This window comes from Tubulanus polymorphus, chromosome 1 (assembly GCF_964204645.1).
Source record: "Tubulanus polymorphus chromosome 1, tnTubPoly1.2, whole genome shotgun sequence".
In the NCBI taxonomy this organism is placed as follows: domain Eukaryota; kingdom Metazoa; phylum Nemertea; class Palaeonemertea; order Tubulaniformes; family Tubulanidae; genus Tubulanus; species Tubulanus polymorphus.
Genome location: NC_134025.1, coordinates 6719432 through 6742546, shown reverse-complemented (window position 1 = coordinate 6742546; position 23115 = coordinate 6719432). Strand labels below are relative to the sequence as shown.

General features: G+C 36.9%; 1 protein-coding gene across 3 annotated transcripts; it reads left to right on the top strand.

Annotated features, from left to right (window-relative positions):
- Positions 1–524: 524 nt before the first annotated feature.
- LOC141907323 (fasciculation and elongation protein zeta-2-like) lies at positions 525–22363 on the top strand. Of its 3 annotated transcripts, XM_074796940.1 has the most exons (9): positions 525–836; positions 1898–2006; positions 5531–5683; positions 12015–12132; positions 15063–15113; positions 18253–18515; positions 18600–18675; positions 19049–19114; positions 19887–22363. In XM_074796940.1, exons 1-9 carry the CDS (start codon positions 535–537, stop codon positions 19901–19903), a joined length of 1155 nt encoding a protein of 384 aa, XP_074653041.1. In that variant the 5' UTR covers positions 525–534; the 3' UTR covers positions 19904–22363. The 3 variants fall into 3 exon arrangements, with proteins under 3 accessions (XP_074653041.1, XP_074653033.1, XP_074653049.1); XM_074796932.1 differs by having other exon boundaries at positions 19049–22363; XM_074796948.1 differs by lacking the exon at positions 15063–15113 and having other exon boundaries at positions 19049–22363.
- Positions 22364–23115: the final 752 nt, after the last annotated feature.

The window sequence follows — 23115 nt, the reverse complement described above, 5'->3', positions numbered from 1 at the left end:
AAGTTTAATATAGCAAATCCTAGGCCCAGTTTCACGAAAACGTTTAAGCCTGAAACGGTCAAGTTTCAGAATTGTTGTCCTTATTGAAAACATGATGTAACCAATGGCAATTATACCAAAACTTTGAGTTTTATTTATTTTTTGTTAAACTAAGCCCTGGAGGCTTAAATCGTTTAAGATAAACTGAATTAATGAAGAAATTAAATCAATTAAACCTTTTTCTGAAACTAGGCCCTGTATTTTATTTTTGCAATCTACTTCTTTTTTTCAATCCAAAAAATAATCCCGCCAACTGGTCTGCCGACAAGCTTTTACTGCGATTATATCAACGGCAAAACCAATAAGACACTGCACGTTAAACTGGGCCCGTTGACAGTTGTTGATGGCGCATCATGAGATCATGCTCAACTCGCAACTGGCAAATGTCGTCTCAGGGCTTCCATAAGAGATACCTCGGGCTTTTAACTCATTTGTTTATTAGTAGATGGCGCCAGGTGCTGGTGAAGCCAATCTGTCATGATGAGGGAACCGAAGATGGCGGAGCTGAATTTTGAAGCTCCTTTAGCCACTTTTGAAACCGATGAATGGAACGAATTTCACGATTTCCAGACGTCTTCGGATATAGCAAATTCAAATAAAGACATTGAAGGTGCACCTGAACGAAAAGAAGGGTCGATGGTTGACAATTTCAACGAGACTTTCTCCGGTTCTTTAGAAGACCTTGTGAACACATTCGATGAGAAAATTACCAAGTGCTTCTGTAACTATGAGGAAAAAGTCGAGAAATTTGCTCCAGTGCAAGTCAGATCACAAGAGGAAATCATGACTGATTGCCAGTATGTATTCAATTGTTGCTATGTTGTATTTTAAAATGGAAATCTGGAAGTTCCACATTTGCAGTCAGTTGCAGACAGCACTCGGTCATCCACCCTTCCTTCTACCTCCCATGTCTGGTGTCTGCTCAGTGAAGGAGTGCAACTAGACATGTTATTTTCCCCCCAGTCAGTCTGAACTTGTGTTTTTTTTTAAGTTAATGGGGCTTTTATGAATTAATGAAGCTATTTAAAAGAATCCCTTAATCCATCAGTAATATCGAGGAATGATTAGAATAGAAAATACATCAGTCCATATGTCACTACTGAGCTCAATGCAGATAATTTATCTAATCTGGAATCCATTGTATATCATCAGTTTATATTTGTATGATTCTTCAATACAGATTTCTCACTGAATTAAATCTATCATCATCTCAATTAGACTTACATGTAATCAGAATTGCTATAATTGGTCAACATTAAGAGGAGCTATAGCCTAACTCAATAAAAAAGAAATTAAAAAATGTATCCACCTTAAATTCATATATAAATATTGGCCCTGTTTAACCTATAGCAATTTTTATATTCTCTATATAATATTAATCGGTGGCATTTTCACTGTATGCTTAAGTGAATTCTTGTAACCTATTACTTCATCTAGTATTGTCCTGAATTACTATTTATATGTCACCCAAACATATCTCAGTCAGTATAATAAACTGCTGGTAAAGAATGCTTTAGGGGAAGTTGTATAGTCAGACTCTGAGTACAGATCATTTACATGAAAGTCACAGTTGCCATGGAAACTAATTACTTTTTATGTAGGAGTGCAAAACAGCCTCTGCTGTTATATGCCTTCAGTTAAAACAATAAAGGAGGATTGTTCGGCGTTAACTAGAATTTCCAACAATCGAAGAATCTAATTTGCAATACGTACTGCTGTCATATACGCCCTAAGCTGTACCAATCAATAAAAAGTTATTCCCTAGACATCCATTTATCTAGAAAAATAATTGTTTTCTCGTTTTCGAGTATCAAGCATGTAAACATGGATTTGACCAAAATTTATCTATCCTCTTCAGAATGTGGTGGACCATTACTGGCAATTATGGAAATATATTACCTATTGATTGGTCCAAATCATATGCAAGACAGTTACAAACAAAAGCCCTTAAACTCGGTGAAAAAAAGGTAAGCATCTTTTGAATTAATGTTATTTTCATCACGATTGAAATAGCCAGGTTATGATTATCGGTTGCCTACGCGTAACTCAATACATATTGAACCGCTTTCCTCGAATATAGGCCCATTTGCTATTCTGCTCATTGTGAATGGGTTAAGCTGTTGGTAATCTAGGTGTATGTGGATCTATGCGTAAAAGCCTTCCTGTATTCTTGCCGGTAATGTCGGATTAAGTAAATTTGGTTTTGTCTCGGGAGAAAAACGGTATTTCCACTGTCCATCATTGCGTACATCGTTTATAAATGAAGCATTATCCCGATGATATGTATCCAGGGATTTGTGTAGTTTGCCCTTCGTTTGAATAAAAAAGCCCTTCTACATTCATATATTGAACAATTCTTTTTATCAACCGATCGAATTTCTGCGCTGTTTTCAGTATTATTTTAGTTCACGAAATAAAAAGGGAACTGTCTGCTGAAAACAGACATTACGTGAAGAGTTTAGAGTATATCGGGGTATTTTGTTGGTATTTTTTTCTAATTTGCTCATTGCGTATAGATTGCTGGCTTGTACTTGAGTATTGCTAGCTGAATGGTGCTGAATAGTTGTTCTCTCTTGAAGTGAGGAATTCCAGTAGAGAGAGAAAGAGAGATAACAGAAGATTTTAAACACACCTGCTCAGGTCAACTATGATCATAGAAGTTGTGTACTGATAAAACACCTGAGTTCGCGTTGTAAACAAACGCCATACTTCCAAGAAAGAAAGTGCCACCACCCGACCAAGCCTCAGTTGTTAATAAATGAACATTTTTTCACCAAAGAAAACCTTTTTATCGTCCAAAATGGCAACGACCAAGCCCCTGCTTAGTAAACAGTAGCTCATCAAAAAGACGAAATGTCATTGTCTTTGTATCTTATTTTGGGCAGATTGCAGCTAAATGAAATGGATGATTGGTACACACGGGTGGTAGTGAAGTAGACTTTGATGTCTACGTCTATCGTTTCATACAAACAACGTTGTTACTGATATGGAATATTGAGTAAATGGTTACCATGGTAGTGTGTTGTATAGTCTGATTTGAGAGAAGAAGCTCGTGCTACGCTGTTCTCATCCACCTCTATTTCTCTCGATATCACGCCTCCTCGAAAAAATCCTTACGATAAAAATTGGATGCTTGATGAAGTGGTGAATGTGTTTAAGAATCTAAGCGAGCGTAGTTGATAGCATGTTTCGAAGACTTGGTTGGTTTCTGTATTTTTGATAGCGTGGTGTCGGTTTGAGTGGTGGTAATAACGCAGTGAGCGGAGCTACAGCTTTTTTAATGGCTTCACCGGCGAGCGCGAATCCAGCTTAAATACAGTATTGGAAAACAATTTAGGGCACTTTGTGAAATGAGGGCACTTTTTCTATCGACGTAAACTCTTTAAGCGTCGCATGCAATAAGCCAATGCTGACGGTCTGGGAAGTTTTGATGAAATTTTAGCGCTATTTCATGGCATTTAAAGGCGTATAAAGGCTCTTTGATACTAACAGGTGTTGATATACGCGTAAAAAATATGGTCAGCAAAACTTTGAATGGTACTTGAATTTCTAGACGTGTTTGACAGTATTATGCCAATGGGCTGGATCCGTGCCAGCCCGGCACCGCCATCAGTCTCAGTAAGATCGATCAATATTTGATATTCCAGCTTACATTGACCCTAATCGCAGTAATTTTGTTGGTGAAAATGTTTTTTCGTCAGTATTACGTTTCCCTCAGAGCGAATCATGCAGGCCTATGCATTGTTAGAATGGAAATCCGCGAATATGGCTCGATTGATCTGAGGATCTGAGCCATAACCTCGAAAGTCAAATTCTTTTGTATATTAAGGTTTTTGACGAAGTCAATCTCAGGAACGAACAAAATGCCACGATTCATCAACAGCCGATCAATTTTTAATGGTAAATATCGGCGTCAACCAATGCAAAATGGTTTCATCATTGTGTCAGCTAGTTTTTATTGATGATGCTGTCAGTGGTGTATGTATTGATCATAGATGTATATTCTGCTGGAATAAGTAATGATGTAGTGTTGAGTGTGTTACAGTCCTGTGTCGAATTACCACTGTCTGGCAGTTACAACGTGCTATTCTACGGTTGTGGTAAAAAAGTTCTCGCTTTGAGTTTGAATTAATTTTTAGTTCTCCAATATTTAGTTCGCTAATCGCGATTGATTTTTCTCACAACAATCCAAATCATTGTGTTTGAAATCAATGCGAATTCTAAACATGGAACATAAATGAATTGACAGATTAATTTTATAGCAGTTTTATGGCAGTAATGTAGTATTTATCCGGTATTAAAAGGGTTCGTTTGAAATTGACGGACGTTTGTCACCCAATTAGTCCACTATCAGAGTTGAATCGAATGAAATTTGTTTTATAGCAAGGGCAATTTCGGAGCAGAAGTACTGTCATAGAAAACATTCTGTTTCCAAGCTGATTAAAAACTAAATTATAGTACAGGCGACTCCCACAAATTGTTAGAATTAATAGTAGTAGGAATCCATGAGAAATTACAAAAAAAGTTCAGGATGGTTTTGGATTGGGTTCTAATGATAGAAATGTGAAATCCATGAGAAATTACGAAATAAATTTAGGCTGGTATTGGGTTAGATTCTAATGATAAATTGTGAAGTCATTCGTTGAATTAAGAAGGCTTTGTCCTGAAAAAAATGATTGTTATTGGTAGCGAACATACAACATGAAGAGGCATAGTTCCTGATAGTCATTGTTAATGCAGAAGAAATTGGCTAATTTTTCTATTCGATATCGGTTTTGTTTCGACCGATCGATATTCAGCGTTTAGATATTCAGTCGTGTTGTGGATTTGAGACGATTGCGAATTCTACAGGATGAAGCGACATGACGGCTTGCACCACGACGACGACGTATCTTCTGAGAAATTAGACCATCGTTAATGGCGATTTTGTTCACGGAATGATTCATGTCTGACTTGCCTCTCTCTCTCTCTCGCCGTTTCATTCTGGTTATAATAGTCAGAGGTCGGCAAGCTGCCAGCTTAATCGCAGCAACAGATCGGTATCCGATGAAAAATGATGTTGCCAACTACGTATTGGACATTTTGTTTTTGTCGTTCGAAAACATGTCCATCGTGCAGTACTTGTAAATATAAACCATTAGAACAAAATAATAATTATGAGGTATATTTTTAATCGGATGATCTTCGTCGATGTTCGTATCTAATTTTCAGAATTAAGCTGGGTCTATTTTTAAGTAGATTTCAGCGTATATTTTTAGGTATTTTTTCGCGCTGAATTTGATTAATTCAGACTATTTCATTGAAGATTGATTGATGATTAGTTCGTTCTTATCATATGAACTGATTAACTTAGTCACTAAGTTATTAGTTAGTTAAGGAGTTAAGGGGTATTTTTGGATACGTACATTATAATCATTTTTCTTGATTGATTACGGATTATTCTGGTAACTTATTATTTATATGAATATCTGAATATTTTCATCATTTTCAGGAAGAACGCGTGTCACCGGAATTGGACCTATCTGAAGATGAAGAACTCACTCAACAGTTCGACATGCATTCACTTATTATATCTAGTCTTCACCATGATACACCCATGGTCACTGCTGAACAAGTAATCAATGAAATTGAGGACATGATGCAGGTTAGTTTTTTTAAATGTTGTTTTTTCCAGGTAATGTCATATGGTTAATTGTCTTGACCTTAGATTGTATGTATTTGGAAGGTTTCATGATGTTTGTTATGTGAAGCCACAGGGTGCCTACAGATCAGCCATTTCTTGATGTAAGGAGTTTTATCGGAGACAATTTCAATCGGAGACAATTTCAAATTTCGAGGAAGTGTCTGCATCACTTTCATAATATCCCAATTACAATAGACTCCTGTACAATCGGTACTGTTTATCTCAGTGAACCATTATTTCGGTGATTTTGTAAGCAAGTTTTTGTCCTTTTTGTTACCTAACCTCAATTTCTAATTCAATAACCGCCTAGGCTATAATTCAGAAAAAATCCTGGCCCCATACTCTACCGATTTAGGCGTAGTTTACGGTACAGCTATAAACACTTTGTATTGCCTATTTCTCAGAATTGAAGGAGTTTTAAAGGAATTTCAGGCATTTTGCTCAAATTTTTTTGCTCAGTTTTGCTCAAATCGAGTTTTAAGCACCTTTAAAAGCATTTTCTGTTTAGAAGGAATTGTTACGGAATCAAGGAGTCGTTGAGACCCTGAGCCAGTTACCTTGGAGTAATCATCTCCAAGCAGTTTTACACAATCATTACATGGGTTTCAATTTGACGTAAGATTTTGATAACCTTAGCGTAATTCCGCAGTCGAATTCAACTCGCAGCTTTACGAATCTCATTATCACGATATCTGACCTTCAACTGAATACCAATGCTCATACATTATATTCTAATAGGTTATTGGCAAGTATCGATGTTACGTAGGTGTAATATCTACAGTAGTAGATATATGTAATATGTGGCTCGATACTGCTGACATATTACGAGTCATTATATATCTATCACCTCATAGTTCAAAGATCAATCGCTCTTGTGGATTAATAATAATAAGACGATCAGCCGTGTATGTTGATGGCATGTTGATTTCATCTTGAGCCCGGTGGTTCGTTACACCCAAATAAACGGTTCTAAACGGTGGCATTCTCGGCGGACCGATTACACTAACCAACTTTTAGCATTCCATGGTATCATAATGTATACAAATTAGCAAAAATACATAAAGAGGATGTCTTTTATATGTGCAAGTTTATGAAGAAATCCTCACTGTATCGTGATATTTATGATATCATGGAATGAAGGAAAGGTATTACATTGCAGTAGCAGTGTCCCGAGATGCTTGATGTATAGACACTGTTGTCTGTAGTCCAGTCCTGAGATGCTTGATGTAAAGACACAGTTGTCTCTTGTCCAGTCCTGAGATGCTTGATGTAATGACACAGTTGTCTGTAGTCCAGTCCTGAGATGCTTGATGTAAAGACAGTTGTCTGTAGTCCAGTCCTGAGATGCTTGATGTAAAGACACAGTTGTCTGTAGTCCAGTCCTGAGATGCTTGATGTAAAGACACAGTTGTCTGTAGTCCAGTCCTGAGATGCTTGATGTATAGACACAGTTGTCTGTAGTCCAGTCCTGAGATGCTTGATGTAGAGACACAGTTGTTTGTAGTCCAGTCCTGAGATGCTTGATGTATAGACACAGTGTTGTCTGTAGTCCAGAAACAGTAGTTTCAGATATTAGAAATTGGTGATTTCTTTTCTTTTCGCTTGAACGCGAGTTAATTCGTATCAAATCGCTGGACCGCGGAAATCACAACATCGAGTCGTTTTTATCAGTTCTCCCTGCTGTGCGCCGCAATTAATGATTTGCATTATGTAGACTCTTGTTGAATTTGTAGTAATGTAAACACGATGACGAATCAGTGATTTTCTCTATCATTGCTGAATGCTTTCAACGATCATTCTCAGAATTGAATGATGGTAACTCATACATAACATACATTTTCCGATGTATCATATCTTCATCCCCATATCTCATCTTCGAATTGACCTTGCTATATCTCAACAACAACTATCACATTTATGATATTGAGTTGTTTAGTTCCTGTCAATTCTGCTTCAAGCCTATTCGATTCAAGCCTATATACGTTTTTTACCTTTTCCTTGGAGGTATTTACTCAATCAGCGTGTGAAGGTTGAATGATTTTTTTCTTCGTTTCCTTAAAAAAGTAAAACTGGTTCAGTCAGGTGTTTCTTGTAGCGCATTGTTTGAAATGATTATCCAGACTTGTGGTTTTCATTTTCTTTTAAGTGAAAAACGAACTGCTTAAAGATGTTTTACATGTGTGATATATTCCTCTTCTTTATATACATACACCAGGTGGTTTAGACTCTTTATTTCATTTACACATGCAAAGGTTTTCACTCAGTACTTGTAGAAGGGGATCTTACTTGACTTATGACTTCTGTTATGAATTGATTTTCTAGTAAGTGACAATCCACCTGTATCAAACTTGCATTAACACAGGTAGACGCGTAAATTATCCTTGTTCATCACATTATTATATTTTCCCCGTGTCAATAAAAGGTGTCCCATAGGCAGCAGACATAAACAATCACTTTAGTTGATGTTAATATTATTATAGAAAAACACAGTCAAAATCTGATCTGAAGTGATTAGATTTGCTGATACCTGACTTAGTTTTATCATAAGTGACGTGAATAACTTAGCCTTAAGATGCTTACGATATTCTTTTCATTCCCAAATTCACTTTCCTATCAATAATGCATAATCCATCAATTTTGATGATTCAAAGTTTATCTATCCGACCGATTTTGAGGATTATCCAAATCCTATTGAGGATTATCCAAATCAGAGAAGCAGTAATCGAACTATTACTGATGATGGAATTTAGATATGAATCTCAAAACTGTCGGAGATAAATAGACTTTGAAATATCAACATTATGAGATTATTCATCGACTTCTTTGTTCGTGTTTCGTGACAATTTCTCAAATGAACCTCGATCTGCATGTTTAAATGTAAGAAGAGACGAAGAGATCGCCTCAGGGGTTCACCGCCGTAATGTAGCGGCTAAAAATTCCACCTTGTAGCCGGAAGTGCCCGAAGCCTATCTTTCTATGGCTTAACCGTCGTGACAGTCTTCTTATCCCTCTTTCTCATAACTAATGAAATTTTTTACGGAGCTGAAATACGTCCGGTAACTATAGCAACCGCATGTTTGTTGCCGAATTCTCTGACGCGTCACGCGGTAGTAAGTCGACTCGTTCGAATAAATCGGATTCGAATTTTTTGGGAAAGTTTTTCGGCCGCGCGCCGAATTTAGTAAAGCGAAACGAAAGCGTTTTTTGCTTGGCGTTACGTGTTGTTGAATGATCGAAGACCTCTCTTCATCGCGTTTCCGAAATCATGTAAAAGTCAATTGAAGGAAGTGCATTTCAGCAGCGTTCGTACGCGTTATACAGTTGAAGCAGGTACAGCTATGAATAATAATGATGTTGATGAAGGTAAATCTGATATTACTTCACCTAGGTGACCGATCATTCTATTATGTCTATACAGAATCACTGGCGCCATTGAAATGATATTACAGCGATTCCAGGTTGAGTCATTCTTTGTTTTTCATGGGACCAATCTATAGCTGTGTCACCCGGAGATGATTTGGCCCGGGCCAAATTTGCGCAGATCATGCCTGAGTCATATTTGGTCGTGCTTGGAGCATGCCTTCACATGTAAACCATTCACTTGTTTTAATACTGAATAACACTATGACAAAGTGAAGTGAGTCACTTCCAGAGAAACAGTTGCTATTCACACTTCAATAATTTGACCCATGCGAAAATTTGGCCTGGGCCTGGTCCGACGTTTTTGGACAGGCACGGGCCATCCGTGTGGCCCGGGCCTAATTTGGAAATTAAACACTCATGTGATCGCGGCTTATATCCAGAAAGAAAGATTATTGATGTTCGTTTTTGAGCAAAAATAGAAACAAGAAACAGGTTTCTTTGAATTTTTGTAATCCGTATTTTGTCCTCATCGAGAGAACCTTGTTACAACGAACTTCAGGGGACCAGGAAATATGTTCGTTTTTATAACTAAAAGTTGGTAGAATCCAATTATCCTGTTTGGGATGAAATTCTGGGATTATTATAACTGATAGAGGTGGTGGTTATATAACGAGGTTACGCTGTATAATGACATTTGATATTTGAATCGGTAGAAAAAAATCTACGCCGTCATTTAACTCGTCTTGATTTTAGCTCGCAGTTTCATCTGATCAGTTAGTTTTGCTTTGATTGCATGATGAAATCGCGTGACGCCGATCTGTGACATAAGTACAGATAGTTGAAACTGTCATCTGATCGCACATGAATCCCTAATTAGAGCACTCCCGTTTTCTAGCCGTGACATTATCGGCACGACGTCGGCTACAACTTTTTGCTTTCAAGTTTTCAACTTCAATGCAATTAGCTACATGCGGCTTGAAGTGGACTGTTTATTCGCCGCTGTACTGAGCAAGTTCAAGGAAGAACGCCCAAAATGGGGAAATAAAAATCGCTCATGCGAAAATGATCTGATTTTTCCGTGTTTTTCATGCTGTTTAGATTTTTTCTCAAATTCCGTCGTCTAATCACTTAAGAATCAGTTGGAGTATGTGCTGATGGAATGAGGTTCAACGTCTGCGGTGTTGATTGATTGATTAATTGTGGTGAAGTGCAGTCATTAACTTGTGATTAAAGCTATTTTCCTCGGAAGAGAAGATGATGACAGTGACGGAACAGTTTGTTGTCTTTATCCGTACTCGCGTCGCGAAGAGTTTATCGGCGAAAAGCTGGCAATTCTGGATTTTCGTCCGCTCATCTGGAGCCGACTAGATTTGTGGAATGAAACTTTTTTTTTGGATACGTTCCGTTTTGATTTGACGAGTTGGCTTTGTGCGATTGATATTTGCAACAAAGAGACTTAATGAATCGAGTGGTTTCATTATCTCATCTCTTGATGGATTAGGGATTGCTGAGATGAAGAATCGACCTACCAGTATCTGCGTTGATTGATTCGGTGGTCCCGAGTTACTGAAGATTTGTTTCTTGTCTTCGCTCTTATTCTTGCATATCCCGCGCTGTTGATATTCTTTTGTTTGATGAGATTTCCGAAGGTGGTAATGGAAAATGTGGCCAAGTGCCAGATTTAATGTTATTATCACCGAATAAGAAAGATTCAAATCTTAAAGATGTCATTATTTTATCTTTTTTGTTGTTATCGTTGTGTATAAGTATGCAGGTTTTCTTGCCATTATTTCGATCTCATACTGTCTTCTATTTAGATTTTTTAGTATAAGCGTAAGCTGCTTCATCTCCATGCAATTACAGCCAAATTAGCCACTGGAGCGGACGAAATGGATATCTGATGAAAAAGCCAATGCAATTTCTTTCCAACAATGTCTAATGGAATAAGTACTTTAGCCTTGATCAAAATATGCGCCGCGAAGGATTATGCATATATGTTGCTAGTATTTTGGCATGAAAGTTGGAAGCAGTTGGAAACGACCTTCCACGATCTGCGGGCCTCGCTGTAAATTTGTTAGCGCGGATACCTGGGAATAAATCATATCAGTGCCCGAACCGGGACGACGCTGTGTTAATATTCACGGCATGTTTTGCGCGTTGATAACAACAATTCTGTAATCGCCCGAGTTTCGTTTGTAATTTCATGTATCGTTGGCTGGTGTTGACATGTCGGCGTCTTCGCCTTGCTGAATGAACGCATCAAGAATTCTCGTCATGCCCCGGTTTTAAGATGACGGGAAAAACATTCGTGTTTCAGATTTTCAAAAAATGCAAAAAATCTGATCTGTTGGCGGTAATCTTATGAACCGTATACCCTTCTTTGTATTATGCACACCACACTTATTAGCAGAAAACGTTGGCTGAACTGCTTAGACAAATATGGACATAGTTAATGACATCGTTAATGACAATTAAGCAGTCGAAATCCACCATTTTTCACCACCGAATCACTGACATCTACCGATTTCAATCTCTACAAACACCATTCTACAATGATTTACTGAGATGAACAACGCACGCGCACAGAGCTGATATCTATCTTTTATCACATATTTAACTTCTTTGATAAATTGGCGAATGGAGCCTGCGTTGTATATCTACAGCACCATCCACCTTGAAAAAAGTTCTCCGACTGTCTCTAATTCCCTTCATTTATGTTCATTTTATGTATAAAAAGCCATGTACTTCATGTTTCCATCATGCCAAAATGAATTTGATGGTCATAAAGGATGCCATGACCTTTTCAGGTTTTGACATCCAGACTTGGTACCCTTTTTCATGAATGGTATATCCGTTATATCGGAAAACCTGTCATTGGAATGAATGCTGAATTTCATAATGATTTGTTTTTTTTTAAATGTTTTTTCAGGATTCTCCATCTGTTGGTCTGACTCCCTCAGATACGGATATGTTATCACCTACTTCCAGTGAATTATTACATTTTAAAGAAAAACACGCCGAATCAAATTCAAGTTATAACGAAGAAAGTAAGTAATGTTTCTGAGTCGAGCGACTTCCATTCCGTCAACTTCTTCAATCAGTGTACCCCAACTTCAAATCTCGAGACTTATGCACCTTTATATGATTTCTTTATGGATGTCATTTACTACAGCAGGATGGCCACTGACCTGCAAAACCTGGAAAATTCAGGTAATTTGGATATGTTATCGACCACGCGATTCTTTAACCATACAAATTTCTTTTAAAAAATGATGAAATCGTAAGATTTTAAACTAAAAAAATTCCTTCGATTCACTCAGGGAATTTTGTGTTTTACAACATGGAAATATTGGGGGTAAACTCAGGGAATTTGTAAATTGGCAGAAAGTGGCCACACTGTACAGTTTTAGATAAGAGATGGGGTGTGTGATTATGAGAAATGTTAGGGATATACAATTGGAAGTTGACAGAATGGAAGTTATCGGGATAAAAAAATTAGTTTACTAGAATGCGAGTTGACGGATAGGAATGGATCGTAGAACTCCCGAGTTCAGTTTAACTTTATAGATGAATTAATGCTGTTTCATGGAGATCTTTTGCATTCATTATGCATACATTTCCAGCATCGTTTTCTTCTAATTATCTAACTGTAACAGTATCAGATGAACGGCTTAAGATCGTAGCTCTATATTTAGAGATTTTACAATGATGGTTAATCCATCGACGAAATGAAAGAAACCACGATGGATCGAGCCGAAGTAACGCTATCTCCGTAGTTTCAAACCAATAAGCACCGTATACGGAAATAGATTCTCTTTTGATATTTGTTTCTTCTGTTTCTAAAACGAGCTTGAATTAATCATTAATAGATTTTATCGATAGAAGGGATGAATTGACATTCATAAAAAATGCATGAATTCTACTACGGCAGAGATATGAGTGTTAGTGTATATGTGTAAAGTAATATGAAGACCAGGTTGTGTGGATGAACCATTTCTGCAACAAGTTGATTAGTTTGACCATGGACTCTAAAACGCATGGACTACAGTCCTGTTGTAGTCCTAACTGCAGAACTGATGAACTGCAAGAGATCGACAGTTCAATGATTTTATCGACGTCATCATTTTGAATTATCAATCGCAGCACGTTCGCTGTTTTTTTTCGGGCATTGCAAAGTGATGAAGATGTAATTACGAATATCGCGTGAGCCATATCGGGGTGCTGCTGATCTTTACACCTCTGAGGATTCGTACATCCAGACAGTTACTAATTAAGCATCCCAACTCGACGCTCCTAGTATCCGGATTTGTCCTTGTAGAAAAATGTCCATAGCGGAAAAATATATGTTTATTACTTGAAATTAGTGAGTGACCTATTTATAGATAGAGGCAAAGTAAAATAAAATGAGTGAGTACAGAAAAGTCTTTTATAATGACTCTGTTGGGACCTATGAAGAACGTGGCATTAAAACAAATTTGGCGTTATATGAAGAATGATATTTTCGTTGAATTTAAGTTAGCTTGAGCAAATTTTTTTCTGAAAAATGATGGCGTTAAGGCAGGCAGTGGCATTGAAAAGGATGGTGTTATCACGGACCTTGCCTGTACTTTCTTATACCGTAGATCGCAACATATTTGATGAATTTACATTTAAAAACAGAGATTCGTATGATAAAGTGGAATGGTTGCGACAGGTTTTGTGACATATCTTCAGTCTCAGTTTAGAGAGTGGCATATAAAAGTTGAATTTTTGCCATTTAGCAATCGACCGAGACGAGGATGACAGTATCAGCGGTAGAGAGGAGTATGAGAAGAGAGACTTGTTGAATCATTCTGCAACACATGACTCATAGCGTCGATGGTCCACTCACTCACTCTCACGACATGTCACATACTACATGAAAGCATGTTCGATTTGTTACGACTAGTCTGGGTTTTTTAGAGCTCTTTTTGATGTTGTTTTCCCCAGATTTCGTAATGATACATCAGTAATGACTAATTCTACTAAGCGCATATAATTAGATTGAAAAGCGTTGAGAATGCGTTCATTTTCAAGTCCAACGTATTGTCTGCTATTCATATTTGATTTTATATCATTTTACGAACTATTTTTGATGATACGTTGTAAGTGCTCTACAGTTGTAGGGCTTTATAAAAAGAGTCTGCCTGTCGGCTGCTGAATGCATTATATAATCAAATATTGTTTATTAATGATATAAACCCGCGACTGCGATGCACTTGTTACCATGGTTATATGTTTCGTTCGCGTGGGTTGGACGAGTGTAAAATTACCCTATATGACGGGAAGATGAATTTGAACGGTTGCCCGAGGAAATCGAAAGAATTTAGGTTCATTTTTGTCGGTAATCTTCGCGAGTTCGTTTTAGCGTATAGTAGAATTCTGACGTTATATCGATCCATCAGACCGAAGCCAATTCCCCGCTGCCTCGCTACGAGAGCCGCAGCATTTATAGATGAGACACGAGTTGTCATGGCAACAACATCTGAGATGAGTCATCTAATAAAATTTGTCCCGGACTCGTCAGAATTGGCCGGTGATTGACATGGTTTAGTCGGGCTAATTATGCTATTTCGATTATTAATTGAAATGAATAATTGATTAATTAAACTCATCACTGTCTATCACATAATTATCACGTTTGTTCTTTATGACAATTGAAGTTGAAGGGACTCGAACGATCAATAAGTGAACAGTTACACCTGAGTATAAGCAACAATTAAGCAGCAATGAATAATTGTAGTTGATGGCATGCGCTTGATGATGTTGAGTTTCAGTTCGATGAATTTGTGCGAGTATTTTCGCTATGGATCGTGTAGATGCTTGTGCTTGCTGTTCGCTCATATTATGCAAGTTATTTTAAATAAAGCCTTGACCGACGCTTCGGAAAGTTTGATAATGTGTTCGTTTTTTTTTTCTGCCGGGTCTTTGGTGTATTCATCAACTATTCTCTTTGCAGAATACGCCAAATTGGTAAACAGCCATCTTCAAAATTGCAGCTTTGTCAAAGGTAAACAGGCTTTTGTAGCTCGAAATGTTGCGCTTTCAGTGAAACTGTATTGTGTTTCGTCCTCCACTCCCTGTTCGTAGTTTCAAAGATTTCTGCTATCAATGTCTATCTATATCATGTGATTTTATGTATTGCTTCTTGCAAATTATTGCTCAGTCGCAATTTTTTCATTCGTAGTTATTGTATATCATTCTTTAGACGTGGGGCTGTTAGACGAAGCAGAACTAAATATACTCAATTCTTTCATTTCCTCGGTGAAAGTTTCCTATAAAAATGCATTTGTTTATCAATGCTAGCCATGTTTCTCCGGCCTCTCTCTCTCTCTCGCTCTCTCTCTCTCTCTCTCTCTCTCTCTCTCTCTGTCTCGTCATTACTAATTCATGATTCTCCGGTTGATTGTTGAGTTGAGCCGAGCAGAAAGAAGGCAGCGTTCACGACACTGGAAAGGAGGAAATCTAAACATTGAACTGTCTGATACAAGAGTTCACTTAGCGAAAGATTTTACACAATCGAAGAACAGAAAGCCATTTTTTCCCCGACGGACTTAAACCAGTTTCATTTGTTGATCGTATCGATCGAGGAATATTTCTGTAGTTTCCTAAATGAAATTTATTATTATGATCTGTCATTTGTATCGTATATAGTCATGTGTATTTGTATAAATCATGTAGTAAGACGTGTAGATTCAGTTACATCACTACGCCTATGATGCACGAGATATTATAATGCTTGGCATATGCTTATGTATAAGTGTCATTGATCGATTTTTCCGGAAAACATTATCGTCAACGTTTGTAGCGCGACGAGAGAACTGTCATACATTTTCAACTGCGAAGAAAATAGAATCATCCCAAAGCAACAAATCGAAATACATGTAGTTATTGAATTAACCGGTACAACGCCATCTGTATGATGATAAGCGAACTAAAGCCACAGATTCTCATCCCTCGTTCAAGATTCCAATTTTATCTTGCGTCTTATTGGAAATTGAGTGAAATACTAGCCAATTTGCCTCGTCGTTTATCGTGAAATGAAGACTAGGATTCGATTTCAGTCAACAGACACTAGGGCAGAGTTTTAGCTCGGTCCTGATGGAAACCAGGCAATAACTCACCTGGAATCCTAAATTGATAAACCCTTTACAATTATGCCAACAACCTGATGACTTTCCCGAGATATAAAAATCTCCTTCCCATTCTTTTCCACTCTGTTCTTGGTATCAATATCGACACATTTCTGTCATCAGGGGATTTTTCCATTTGTCAATTTCGTGCGGTGTAGATGCTGATAACTGAGTAGTAACATACACCCACAACATAGTTATCATCAATAATTCGATATTTAAGAGAAGTTTTTACGAATGCGGAAGAGCTTGTCAGGCTAGCCTTCTTACTGTTAACTGAATAGTGTCGATTGACTACCATATAACGAATTACTGCGTTTGGATATCCACTGGTTAACCGAGACAAATTAGATATACCCCGCTAATGAGTGGTCTCAATACTGCACATTTACAGGGCATAATAATGTCTACAAGCCCCTGGAAAGTAAATTCATGACTGTTTCACTTCATTCTCTAGTGGCTAACCCCATTTTCGCGGCAACAATCTCAACTATTTGTTACACGTATCCCTAGCCAATTGTTTGAGAATGATGTTAATGACATCTGCTATGAGACTGAGAAGCATTTCAGCTTCGGTATCGACCTTGGACATAGGACACGTTTGTTTTTGAGATTGTCGAGGGAGTTGTCTGTTTGAGTTGTCAGTGAATAATTCAGTGGAAAATTCCTCAATTTGCGGCGTACAACGATAACTGTGGTCGACTGATATTTTCCTGGATAGTCTCGGGATCGTATATAGAACCCCCCCCCCCCCCCCCGTGAATATCGATGAGTGATTCCCAGTTTTCGAAAGCATTTCATCGTTATTGTATGATTTGAATTAACGCTGCGCTATCCATTACTCAGCTGCGTAATCTACTGTTTTGCAGAACTCAAGTTGCGCGAACATGAATCTTACTTATAACGCCGCAACAGTTGACGCCGTTTCTTTGTTATCGAAAGATAAATTATATTAATCTGCCTAATCTTTTCCGGCCTATGATAGCATTTGCGCTAATGGATGTCCTATGTTTCGCCGGGGTTTTTTTTTCAAACGCATCCAACACGACAAACGAGATATGCCCATGACATTGTTTCGGGGGCTATGTGATATATACGAGATCGATGATGTCTGATCGGATGTATACGTGTCTGGCATCAGAGCCTCTGATTTTTACGGTGGGGCATCCATTTGTCAAAGATATGTTCGCTATCTGACAGATGTGATCGCAACTCTCTCCACCTGGCTGCCGATTCTGAAAACGCCTTTTGCCCATCGCATCGTTCCTAATCAAGAGAATTTCTTTCATTTCGCCGGCCGTGTCGCGTTTAATCTCGCCGTATCCGAACGTTCTGCCTATACTTTCTTTCCTTGACACCGGTGATCGATTGGAGAAAAATCTATTACGCGTCATTACGCTAAATAGAATTGATGAGATTGGGTCAGTAACACATGTGTGCAGTGTAACTCTGTATGTTATGAATTCGATTACCTTTGTATCGCTTGTTAAACTGACTACCCGTAAAAACTGATGCAGAGGTTCGTTAACTAAACCTATAGTATTCAATCGCTGGTTAGAGGTTACCTCACTGATTAAGGGCGTGTACGGTGGCAATTTTCATGAAATTTGGTTTCAAAAGTGGAAAGAATATTTCTTGCCGACGTATATGAGAATAATAATCGACAGGTGGTGAATAATGTCGCTAGTAAGATTAAAACTAACGCGTAATTCAACCATCTACGTTCTCTCTGCGTCTCGCGAGAATTTTTCTCATCCCTTATAAGATTCAACTACAACTGACAGAATTCTGATAATATTCGGACGACGGAAGCTTTTTCTTTCTTGTTATCGAGATAATTATGACCGGCAGCAGTAGATCCAGGGTTCATAATTCCTGTATAAAATTCGTATCGTCGTCGACATAATTAACAAGCTGTCTGTTACGTAACTGTACGAGGAGCTCCTCGAAACTATGTGGGTGAAAAATCTCTCATTTTTTCCAATTTACAGTCGTTTGAATTGTCTATATTTGCAGATCTACAGAAGCTGTCTCTTGGTGCTTTAAACGAACTACTCGACGAGATGGAGTGCGAAATTCGCGAATATTCAGAAATACTCATACAAGAACTCGCGCTACGCGACGAACTCGAATACGAAAAAGAGTTAAAAAATCAGTTCATATCGTTATTATTGAGTATACAGAAGAAACGACGAGAATGTTACCATGACAAAAAGAAAACTGTTAAGAAAAATAAATCAACATCTGGAAACGGGAATACAACTACAGACAACTCCACAGTAAGATATTTTCTTCTCGAAAAGGCGTTTTCACTTTTCAAATTTACGATCCCAAAGTAATCGCCATGTTTTACCATGTTTCAGTTCTTAACTACAGTCATTCCCTATAACGTGAATCAAGGAACACCGAGCATACCACAGCTATTAATTTATATCAAAAGTAAGTATTCTTCCGAGTAAAACGTGCGCACTGACTCGGGGAAAGAATTCCACATATGCGATACATAGGCGATATATAGAAATTTCTAACCAGGTTTGTTGAATTAGAAGAAAAAACCTTGTAAATAGTCTATAGAGTTTACAGAATTCCTGGAAATTGGATAATTCGATTTTTGGCACGTCCTCGTCTCAAACAAAACCTGTATATAAGTACATTTCTAAAAAACATACCAAGCATTTTGTTTGAAGAAGCATATCTATACCAAGGTAGCGAGCACTTGTTTATGACTTCTATTTATAGATGAAAAGGTAATTTATATTGCAGTAAAACTTTGAAATAAAAGGCAATAAAGATTTTTCCGATTTTCTTGCAGTTTTAAAAGCCATAAATGAAGACAGTCAGCAAGTACCATCACTGCTCACGGACTACATTCTTAAAGGTATTATCACATACTACTAACTACTGGATGAAACCCACAGGCATCAGCTGAAAAAAATATTACTTATCCCGAGCAAACCGTAAAAACCTGGTTCATGACAACATAAACTGAAAACGATCAACAAACTACAACAACTGTAAAAAAAAATAAGAAAAAATTACCAAAATTATCAATTTATTGTGTGTATATCAGTGTATGTTTTGTAAGATCTTAATCATCTTGGATTGCTAAACAATCACTTGAAAAATGTAACAGTCGAAACATAGCTAGAACTTAGAAGACATTCGTCTGAATATATGAGAAGTGTATATAAAACATATTAATCACAATTATTCAGTGTATGGAATATTGATGCGTTTGATTGTATAACTATATAATAAACTATAATGTTGTTTCTAATCAGATATTTTAATCAAATGTGGGCCAAATATTGATGTAGCTGTATCATAGAAACATGATGTTTTCACGCTGGACCTGTGCTTTCACTATTCAATTTAGTTCATTTGCCGATCTGCTTTTTTTTAATACTTCTAATTACAAATTCTGACCGAGGGATAATGCATGTTCTTATGAAAACTTTCGGAGAAGTTAATTGATTTCACTGCATGTATTTTATTGGCCAATTATCTCTCAACAGGTGATAAGTAATGTGGACTCAATTCCAAACGATATTTGATTCTTACTTTGTTTGAACGTCTTACTACCCAGTATTTATAACGAACAACTAGGGCATTTTAATTTAGTTTTTAAATTTCTCTATTTTCACTTTCAGTGTTGTGTCCAACGTGAAGACAGCTCCAGTTGTCACGTAGCACGCTTACAAGCTTCATTTACATATTTTGGCATACAATGAATGGACTCTCAGTCATACTCCTTATATTACTGAAAACATCAGCCTCACATCTGATGGTTCCTCTTTTGAAATACTCCAAATAAACGCTTCAAAGAAGTTTTAAGACGATATACGATTTGCCTTTTTTGTAAATTCAGCATACATAACCTTATACATGTACACATATACGTATGAAACTATAATATACGGATGTATACATGTACGCCATGGTATCTGTATCATCGATGCATATTAATGTGTTCCGTATTACGAAAACCTGGTGAACTTTGTACATGTAATACTGTATTGCAAATCAACAACCGTAAAATGTAATTATTACGATTATACATACCTGATACTATCAATCGATCGTCATAATCGTTTTGTTGATAAAACATACTATTAAGAAAATGGATGAATGGTATTTGTACTAATTACTTGTCATTTCTACGTATGATATCTGATTATTATACCAACGATTCATATATCTCATGATCACATTTTAACTTATTCACAGCTATATGCCTTCCAGGTATTTGGATTTATAGAAAACGTAGTTCTGTACATTTTTTGACAATTTGGTTATAATTATCAAGGATATGTCCATTCGTAGCTTCGAATGGTCATGATTTAATTATTATATACTTCATCAAACCTAGCTTTTCACAATGATAGAGGGATTTTAGTACCGGTTAATGGAGTAAAGATCAATACATTCATCGAAATAATCAATCAAAAATGATATCAATTAATGTTAATTATCAAATGATTCCAACTCTGATGATGGAACTTGGTGTTTTAAAATCATATATTACAGATTTGATTATATGTAGTCAGTTGATTCATAACTATTTGTCAAAATCATTAAATGAATCTGTTTGAAATGTAATGCGCGTACTAATAATCATCATAGTATATGTGTATATCAGGTGTTCGGAACACACAGAACGCAATGAAATTTAGTCTGTCGGAAAATTTTCAGACAAGAATCACTGAAATTCCCTTTGAAACCGTGGAACTGGGTCTTCGAATCGATCAGTCTGTCATGCTTGATTCGTCGTGATAGATCATTGACATTCAATATTCAGACATCTTAAACAGAGTCAAAATTCTGCTCTAGGCAACTGTTTTCAACCAAGAAGACCAACTGTGTGAACATTAACTGATTGTTTTTTGATAGACCAAATTCAATGCTTGTTAAACTGTCCATAATAAACAACCTGTACATATTATAACCCTGCTTGCAATAAATACATATAAGATAAATTTTTGTGCAAATGCATTTATTTTCTAGGGAAATGGGTTAGCTGAATACGTAGTAGTTGAATCGTAGTTAAACTGAATCAAAAATTTATTGAATAATGTTAAAGGTTGAGGGGATGTGGTGGAATTTCAAACTGTAACTACACTGATCGATCAGTGTATTCAATTGTAAAATCATTGAATGTTAAGATCAAATTCAAAATATGGAAAATGTGGAGAGGTTTTTGAGTGAAAGTTGTAATCCGGATGAAATAACTAGTAGTTTGAATTCTACCTCATCTTACATCATTTGTACAAAACTGCATATTTTGTATATCTGTAAAATGTGGCTGTGTGCATGTGCTACTTACCCGCAAAAAATGGCTTTTTTTTTAGTCGTTCGATGACATTTGAAACAGCGTATTTATCTTTTCCGTCTGATCAACCATTTATTCTCTTGTTCACGGGGATGTCTCCAGGCTACGTCTGAGAATTCATTCGCTAAGTAGCTCTAGGATTGACGGAAGAAATACCGCGTAATTTCATCTCCGTTTCTCCATGATGACAACATAATTTACAGTTTTACCCATGTTCTTATGGGCTTAGTATTCTTTCATTCGAAGCCTGGATTGTAACGCGTGTTTGGCTGTAAATCTATTTGTTTATGAAGTACAAATCAAAATTAGCATAATTCTTTTTAACCGAGTATTGTTTTCATTGTTGTAAATTTTGCATCAGTTGATTTTGTTCTTTTGATTTTTAAACCACTGTGGTATATCATTATTTTTGTATTGTTGGATATTTTTATCTTTGTTAACTGTGATATACTGTGTACTATGAGGAGGGGTGTGTCCTGCTGGAATGCTCTTAACCAGCGAACCATGTAGTATGCCACGCGTTGTCGATACAGGAAGATGCGCAAAGTATTCATTCTCACATGCATGGCTCCGGTACATATTGTGGCTTTTAAAACAGTCTGTTATGTCACTGTAGAAACTCATCACTTCTACCTTCATGATACATTTATATCAGTACAGTCAACCCCCGACATACCGCCATGCCCACATCGGCGCAGAACGATTTTGGCAGTAAACAGAGTATGGCGGTATATTGGGGTGTTTTACTATGTACATGTATTTGTATTGAGGTGTACATTGAGAAAACCTGGCAGTAAGCGGGGGGGGGGGGGGGTTAATGGGAGGGCAGTATATCGGGGTGTTGACTGTACTTTTAATGCGTTCTACAATAATTAATTACCGCTATTGAAATTACTGTTTTAGAATATTAATACTTGATTTTGTTGTTTATCTAACAGCAGATTATATATCTTGTTTTAGTTTACATTTAATCAATCAATTCAAAGTAGATATTTTACGTCATTGTTTATTTTAAATTGAGATGACATACTGTTTACATTGAAAACTTGATGAGTCAGAAAATGGAGTAACTTTGAAGGCCTGTGCATAAATTTGTTGCCAACCGGTCAAATATGCATCGAATAAATAATCAACTTTCGAACAATAATGTACAAATCTTTGGTTCAATATTTGACGCAATTCAATACCGGTATCAATCTGCATTATGGACCCATATAGGATAATACTTGCGTCGAATTTCCAGATTTCCGGGTTGTGATCGATTGATGCCCTTGACAATTAAGTCTACGAAAAGCATCAAAGATTTTCTAGTCGCTACAGAGTTATTTTCTTTCATGCATTTAATTAACTCATTATACATTATCACCTGTCATTCCTTATTCAGAAAAATGTTCTTAGAGCTCAATCTTAGTACTCGGTAAGCTACATCAGAACCCGAGTGTGGGCATGTTTGCTCCATAAATACATGTTTTCAATTCATTATTTATCTTGAAACATATTTTTCATGTGGGACAGTTTTAATAGGCTTCAAACATTCACAGCCACAAAAA

What these genes read in the sequence shown, in the direction of transcription:
- LOC141907323 (XM_074796932.1), top strand. Translation starts at nt 535, where the DNA reads ATGGCGGAGCTGAATTTTGAAGCTCCTTTAGCCACTTTTGAAACCGAT. An exon ending in CAACTACAGACAACTCCACA is followed by an intron (nt 18,516 to 18,599) that starts GTAAGATATTTT and finishes ACCATGTTTCAG; the next exon opens with TTCTTAACTACAGTCATTCC. An exon ending in GCTATTAATTTATATCAAAA is followed by an intron (nt 18,676 to 19,048) that starts GTAAGTATTCTT and finishes ATTTTCTTGCAG; the next exon opens with TTTTAAAAGCCATAAATGAA.